General features: G+C 37.7%; 1 protein-coding gene across 1 annotated transcript; it reads right to left on the bottom strand.

Moving 5' to 3' along the window:
* Nucleotides 1-4,148: 4,148 nt before the first annotated feature.
* cfd (complement factor D (adipsin)) lies at nucleotides 4,149-6,548 on the bottom strand. The gene is given in 6 exon segments (XM_038729044.1): nucleotides 4,149-4,550; nucleotides 4,957-5,156; nucleotides 5,159-5,246; nucleotides 5,442-5,583; nucleotides 5,886-6,042; nucleotides 6,398-6,548. Coding segments are annotated over 6 exon segments (831 nt in total). The 5' UTR covers nucleotides 6,462-6,548; the 3' UTR covers nucleotides 4,149-4,370.
* Nucleotides 6,549-8,416: the final 1,868 nt, after the last annotated feature.

Here is an 8,416-nt window from a genome sequence, read left to right as displayed (position 1 = left end):
CGAATTAAGCAAGTAATCAAAAAGGGATATATCCGAATTTTCTAGGCGGTTTCCCCCATTTTAAGCTGTAGTACTGCCGTGTTTTGGGCCGTTTTGACAGTGGCGAGCAGCAGCGCGCAGCAGCACAGGGAGATGGTGCAATCCCTCAGTAATCTCAATTGTTGTGTGTGGGGGGCAGTTCCTTCATATGGTGGCGATGTATGTGCTATCAATTGTGAATTCCATGTTGTTGTTTTTACTTGTCATTACGTGACTAGAAAACAATTAAAGAAGTAAATTCAATCAGATTCAAAAAATCTTGTATTTAAATTGATTCTCCTTTTGATGACCATGTTGACCAAGACGTTGGCTCAGATTTTATGCCATGTAATGGCACTAAGATATATTATTCCCTCTGTTTTGATTGCATATCTGCAGTAAGACTGATTTTACAATAACACAAACAAGAAACAATCACAGGATGACTCTGAAAGCACCTCAGGCTTTATCGTGCACATGGCAGCAACTTAATAGAGTCAGGTATGAAAAGAAAACTGAACCAGGCCAACTGATTAAGAGTTTGTAAATTCCCCGAATGGTTCAATTTAAAACATCCACTTCTAGTAGGCTATGACTCTTGAAACACTGGCATTATCCATACTGTATTTGAGGACAGGAGACTGGTCCCTTTAAGGTAGCCTACACTATTAAAGTGAATGTGGTTTTTGGTCAGAGACTTTTGTTTTAGGTTGTGCTGGAATGCATTTCCTTGACTTGAAATGTTTGAATCAGGAAGCATCTTTCTACCCTCATAATGCTTTTTTTCAGAGCTGGAGAATCTTGAAAAGGATCTTAAAGCAGACCTGTGAGAGTAACTGCAAAAAAACATGTTGCACAGTACATAATTCTTTTTTATATCAGTTTTTTCCTACAATGCTGTGAATCACAAATTCATTTCATTTGCAATACAAGGGCAATGTTAGCCATTGCAAGGCCTGAAAAGTAACAGATGCAATTGGGTTGCAGTCACATTATTGTAACAGGAACAATTGAATAAATTAATGGAAAACAGTTATTTATTTAAAAAAAACATAGTACTCAGATTGTTCCTTGGTGTTTATACTCAAAATGTATACATGTAATTGACAAATTATCACTGTGTTAATTGGCAGACAGCATAACTAACACAAGGCAGATGCCACAGGATACAGTAGCTTTGAGGATCAACATCTTCAGATAAGTTTCAGCGGATGGTCGCCTGATCAGCTTGTACTATGCATATTTGAAACAGACATGACAGAGGGCATCAGCCAGGAAGTAGATGGCTGCTTTAAGTCTTGCACAGATGTAATCAGTACATCTCTGCTGCTGATCCAAGGTGGACATCATAGAAAGATGAAAATAAGAATGATAGTGATACTGCAGGCACACTGTGGAGCAGAAGCTCTAAAATACCTGATATAAACATGTGCGACAGAAGATACTGCAGAATCACAGCATCTGCAGCAAGTGACGAACTGTGCGCTCTCCTTGAGATTGTCGACTACATGCTGAATGAAAATGGTGTGACTGGCCATACAGAGGCTGTACTGATTGAAGCCAAGAAAAGGAACACAGAAGATTCACCTATTAAGACGATGATTCAGAAGGTACAAGACGCCGAGGAGAAGGAGCAGGCCTTCAAGTAACTGGTTCAACATAGGAGTAGAGAAGAGCTAAAGAAACTGAGAAGCTGAAGGTGAAACATGCCACGGAAAGAAGGAGGCGGCTGAAATAAAGCAATATGAGACCAAAAGAGGGTGCCCTGAAGAGGCTGTGATAAGCTACAGAGACATGTTGCAGCTACAGATGCCAGTGATGGTGCTTAAATAAATAAAAATACAGATCCATCTCTTTCCTATACTGCAAACACATTTGTACAAATCAGTACAGTGGTTACTGGAACAGGACCATGTGATTTCTATCAACTTTTGTTTCACTTGGATACTTTACACTTTAGATCACAAAAAGTCACAACCCTACACAAATACATGGACGTACAGAGATGTCTAAGACAGTGACCCATGCACATTTTTTTTTCCATAATGCATAATTTATATTTAGTTCCCTCTTGTAGCTTGGCATGGCACACTGAATCTACTTGTACATGTACATTGACAATAAAGGTATTCGTATTTAGATTTTATTTAGAATATTGCGCACTTTCAAAAATTTCTCACAACATAACACTACATTTTTACTTTACTAATACACTGATGCTTTATCAGAATGTCAGGGTGATAGAGTTAAACATTCATATGTGCATTCATTACTCATTATCTATAGTATAAAATATCTGATATTTAGTTTTATACCTGGAATTCAAAATAAAAATGCTTTAGAGATAGCCAGATCAGTTTTAACAAATAAGCGAGTTTTCTTATTTTCTACTTATGGTTAAAATATTTCATGTTCTATTCTTTCTGAGAATGTTTTCAAACAGCCAGTTTCCTTTTCTTTTTGACTTTAGGACGATGACAGAAAGAAGATGTCAGTCATCCTGTTTGGTCTTTCTGGCACGGGAAGTCTTCTGTTCTATATCTAATCCTAGAGAAAGCAGGTAATCAATACTCAACTAATGAGTTCAGTCATAAACCCCTCAGTCCACCTTGTCCTGTGATAGAAAGGAAGAGTTTGCAGCAGGGAGGCAACTTATCCTGGTGGACACCCCAAAGCTGCAGAACGAGGACATCCTTTACTGGACCCCTCATCTTCCTCCTGGTGCTTCAAAATGGGCGCTTCACCAAGGGTGTAAGATCCTTGGGGACCTAGAGAAGATCTTTGGACGAGACTTTGCAAAGCACAAGGACATCGTCCTTTTTGTCTGCTTTGATGGGGACCAGCACAGGTCTCAGAAGATCAATGACTACGTGGCCAGAGGCCATGCAACCCTTCAGGGTCTCACCAGAAGTGTGGGAGCTGTTGTTGTATGTTGTTGTATGAGCTGAATTTCTCCCAGAATGCAGTCCCAGAATGCTCTGAGCCATCATCAGGTGATAGACCTGCTCTCAGGAATCAACACACTGGTAGCTTCACAAGGAGGCCGCTCCTACTCAATAAAGAGATTTTCTGTGCAGGAGCAGCAGGAGAGGAATAAATGAAGTGAGGAGAGAAAAGAGGGGGCTTTGGAAGCGAACTACTGAGAGAGATGCTTGATTTCTATACTCACAGGCAGGGTGGTCAATGCAGTAAATGCAACACCCTTACAGTGTGATAAAATCATCAAACAATATTATTAGGTTCTTTTTTTAAGATGGTGTCAGAGAAGAATATATTCAACTTTGAGGAATCAGCCCTGCAATGATTTTGCACTGGATGGAATGACAGTGTAAATGTATTGCTTTTATGTATTTGCTATGGGTTGCTTGCAGAAAATGCCACTGGGGGCGCTCTACATGAATAAATCTCACAAACTCTCAAACCATTAAATTTAAGGGATATTTTATTCTATTTTCTATATGTGTACTAGACAGAAAATCATAATTTTATTTTTGAAAATTTAGATGTATTCCCAACTGACACAGCCAGGCAAGGTTGTTCACCAAATGAGAAATTATTATTAATTGTATTATTGTGAATTTAAAAAAGCAATTGGTTGTGTTGTGGGAATTTTCCAAACTTAAGATACATTAAAGAACAAATAAGCAACTATTAATGTCTGTATTTATCTGCATGGAGCAGAGAGGGGAGGAAAAGAAGAAGTACAGCTGCATACGTTAATACTTTTGGACTCATCTGACAAGTTTATGAGACCAGCTTGTTACTATCATGATTGCTCAACATCCTTAAAAAACATTCTTCAGACATACTCAGTTGCCAACAAACTGACACAACTGCTTAAAAACAATAAGATGGTTGCAAAACATTGTTTTGATTTCATTACAGCTGTGTGGTGTTAACTCTCTGATTTCTCTTCAATATATGACGTAGTATGCTATAATCTTATTTCACATTTTAATTATGTCTTTTGTTATTTTCAGTTAGTCTGCTTTGAAACAGTTTGTACAGTCTTATATACAGTTTAAGGAACCTTTTTTGTTGATGTTTGTCTGTCTTTGTTATGTACTGCATCCATGCGACACTTACAGTATTGTACAAGATACTAAACAACTCAAGAGAGACATGACATCTGAATGTGATAAACTATTTTATTGATTCCTTTATAAAGTGGTGTTATCTCTTTCTATCTCTATGTCCATGCATTCGTTGCAAATGAGAAAGGAAAACTTCTGTCTAACACATAAACACATTAGCTTCATATCTATGTAAATTAATAATAAGTGACTCAGTGGAAGCAGGGTTGTGGTGGATAGCTGCTGTAATATATGCTGCTAAAACACTTTAAAGGTTATTTAACTGCTCTGGTCCTGTGTTGCAGCAGGCTGCTGGGACATGGTGTTGTCAATCCACTCAGTGTAGTGGGAGATGATAGTGTAAATTCCAGGCTTTTTAATTTGACCACACTTTTTTCCACCATTAGAGGTAATGCCCACTGCAATGCCATTGTAGAGCAGAGGACCTCCAGAGTCACCCTGAAAGACAACAACAACAAAAGAAACAAGAAGAAAGAATCTTAAACAGGGAATTACAGAATTTTTACCTGCAACTGACAAAGTACAATTGGGATTCCAGTTAGCAGCAACCACTGAATGAAAGTAAAATGTAACTGAGGAAACTGAAAAAATGTGCACAATTACATATCATGTAACAAGAGTGTACAGCTATTATTCAATATTGTAACTGGAATTAATCAGTGCTAGATAAAAACATTTGAAAAAATGTAGCAACAGCACTTGTTTTTGCCATAAAGTCACTGAAGCTTTAATCACAAGACTTTAAATACAGACAAATCCTAAATTGATGTTGTCTATTCCATTTGTTGACAATTGAACAAATTCCCAATACATATTTAGTAGCGGAGAAGGAACTTAAACTTACATCACAAGTGTCCTCTTTCTTAAGTGGTTGATCACAGGGGTCTGGGCAAACTTTATGTGCACATATCATGTTATTGGTGAACTTTCTGCCAAAGTAGTCGCTACGTCTGCACCGAACTGAGCTGACCACCTCAACAACGAGCTCTTTGAGCTTGTCTGGTCTTGATCCAAGGTTATCGAGGGATCCCCAGCCAGCTGTTCGACCTCTGCATTTGTGTCAGGGTTTGTGCCACCTGTTCGCAGGTATTCCACTGCTTTAACAGCTTCAGACACATTGAATGGACGATCCAGCTGTAAAAATCACACAGAAAATTGTTCCAAAATGGATTGTTTTGTTCAACTTCTTGTTAGTCTCCATCTCTATATGTCTCAGAGTATTGAGTTCTGTTGTTGGCTTATTTCCAGAAACAACACTACATAACAATTTAGATTTTGGAATACTGTGCCAATGACTGTTTGAATGATTGACACAAGATATACACTTACCTTAATTAAAGCAATGTCATTATCATAATTTGACATACTGAAGTCTGGGTGATTGTAAAGTTCCAAAATGTCAAAGGTCTGCTTTGTTTCTTCAGGTTCACTCAGAGAATGGGCACCCAGCACTACTTTCCTTCCATTTGGCCTGTGAAATAATCACAAAAGGGGAAACATATTGAACAAATAATAAATAAACCACAGGTGTTGACAAAAAAATACACATACTCCTACAAATTTATTAACTAGATTTAATAAACAAAATAATTCACAAAGAAATAAATGTGATAATGCTGCCAAAAAATAGCTCAGAGAACATTTACATGTGAAGAATGACAGTTAAAGTAAATATTTTAACTTCCTCAGGGACCAATAATAATATCACATAATTTTTTTAATCTTGCACTTTCTGTTTCCCAAATAACAAATTACAAAAAAAAGTTGCCTCACCCTGTCGGCAGACAGTGCACTGCAGTCATCACCCACTGATCTGCAATCACAAACCCACCACACTCATGCTTCATTGTATCTCCTTCTGGCACCTGGATGGAGGCCATGTAGGGCCGAGAGTGTGGCACTGCCTCTCTGCCACCAATTATACCCTCACCTGAAATAATCAAAACACAATCAGAAAGAAAATGTTCAGAATACTGACATTTGTTGTTTACAGTAGTATATACAGTATTACATGGGAAGGTACAAAGTCACATTGCCATAGCAAGAGTTATCCAAAATTATACGTGAGGACAACCAGCTGTGTTAGTGTTACAAAATAGAACAATAAGCAAATAAAAAAGTTGAAAGGTAACATTTTTGGAATAATACTAGTCTAGATTTGAATTTAAATACAACAATAATATAGTTAAAAAATGATATAGACATTAATACATTAATTACTAAGAAGCCCAATCTAAATACATGAATCATTAGTTATTAAAGAAATAATGGTAGTATAAACTCACTGTGTGAAATGAAGGCAAAAACAAAAACAGCAGCAGCCACGAGAATGTCTTTCTCTGAAACCATGATGTCGGTTTAACTAAACCAAAACCCGCAACTGCGGTCTTTTAAAGTCTCCAGGAAATGGGGAACAGGACTCCCACTTGTGTCTTGCACCATATCTACTTGATTTATGATACATTTCTTTCAAGTGGGAGGACTGCTCCCTGTTTCCTGGAATGTAAAATGCAAACAACATGTTCACAGACATTTACTTAGATTCTGGACACTTCACTTAAAATTCTGCATTTTACTCCAGACAAACAAAGAAGCATAGATTTCAGGCTCAGTTATTGTATGTTCCTTCTAATTTTTCACATCACTCACTTCAGATATACATGAGAGTAACCCTGTTCCACCCCTTGCACACTTAAACACAACACTCAGAGGAAGGACACTGTCTTCTTCTTTTCTTCCCATAAATTCAACAGAACATGAAACACAGCCATTATGGAACAAGTACATCTGACACACTTTTCAGTCACAGCAGATAATAAACTACTATGCATTGATTGTGTATTGTGCTGGACGTTGTGCACATTATATTGTACAGGTAATATGTAAGAGTTTCATAAATTTAACATAGGCCCACAAGCTGTAGATAATTTATTAAAACATATTATTCAGCATGTCACTGATAAAAAAATACTGTACAATGGAAGTTTTTGCAATTTGGACTAGACCTCAGAATATAGGCTGATGCAGATGGTCATTGTTCCTACTTGTATTTTGCTTTTGCAAAAATGTCTAACAAACAATACATGCATTAAATGACCATGCAAATCATCAATAAATCAGATGAAACATCTTAGTAAACTAAACTCAGGCCTGCAGCCTGATTGACCTGGGTTCAAAATGACAATCTGTGCAATCCAATCCAGTCGGTTTATAGTCCTTGTGACTCATTAAAAGGCAATATAACTTCTTCATTGTTATTTGCAAACACATTCAGCCAATGCAGACACAGCAGCACCTGAGCCAAGTGATGTAAGGGAATTCCTCCCTGTCCTAAGCACCTTCTGACGAAGATAAAAAGGCCCAGACATGAACAGAACCAGACAGCAGCCATTACCCCCTCCAGGCTTCATTAGAAAGGCAACACAAAATTGATAACATCTAGAGAGGGAACCTCATCTTCCTATCTGAAGCCACCAAAGAACACACAGAAGCAGTTTCTAATTATTATCTGTGTCAGACATGATGCAGCTCTCGACTAAGCTGAAGCACAACCGCTAACTCAATCCACAGTTCAGGTCAGGATGCCACTTGTCAAAGGGTTTTATATGCTGTGTCTGAGCACTCACATCTGTAAAGACTATAATTGCAGTGTCATGAACAATTCCCACTATGTCTTGAAGAAAATATTACACCCTTACTTCCACCTGTCTTTACCTGTTGTCTTTTAACTTGGCATCAGTTTGATGTTACTTCTCCAGACAAACTGTGCTTCTTCTATAGAACTCAACCCATGGATTTGTTTCTGCTTCCAGAGCAGCTCTGAGAAATGTTTGTTTAACTGAGACTCCTGTTGGCTGGTGTTTGGACAGATTAATCCTGCTGTGAACTTGTAAGAATTATTGGTCTCAGTCTGGGAACATTTCTGTTTGGCTGATTATATTTGGGGTGGATGTACTGGGGAAGAAAAGCCTTCCAGGAGATTAAGAAGTGAAATATTTAATCCAGGGAAATTTACCAATGTTGTTTTGTTTCAGCAAAGGTCTGTTGCACTTGGTGATTAATTTATATTGTTTTATATTGTATGTCCTGTCAACCTTTATTGACTTTGTTCCCCAGTGCCACCACATTGTGCAGCTTGTACTTGAGATTTTTGATGGACTGCGTATAACAAGCCTCAGTGTGCCTGCGTTGCTTAACTCTAAAGAAAATACAAAGCACTTTCAACAGCAAATTTGCTCTTAATTAACATGTTGTAGCTTTGCAGTAATCAGTAATTTAGCACGTGTAGCAAAGAATAAATCATA

Source organism: Micropterus salmoides, unplaced genomic scaffold, assembly GCF_014851395.1.
Source record: "Micropterus salmoides isolate LMB-PRFRI ecotype aquatic unplaced genomic scaffold, ASM1485139v1 Ms_hic_scaffold_19, whole genome shotgun sequence".
Taxonomy (NCBI): Eukaryota; Metazoa; Chordata; class Actinopteri; order Centrarchiformes; family Centrarchidae; genus Micropterus; species Micropterus salmoides.
The sequence above is the reverse complement of the archived record's forward strand: the minus strand, read 5'-3'. Positions and strand labels throughout refer to the sequence as shown.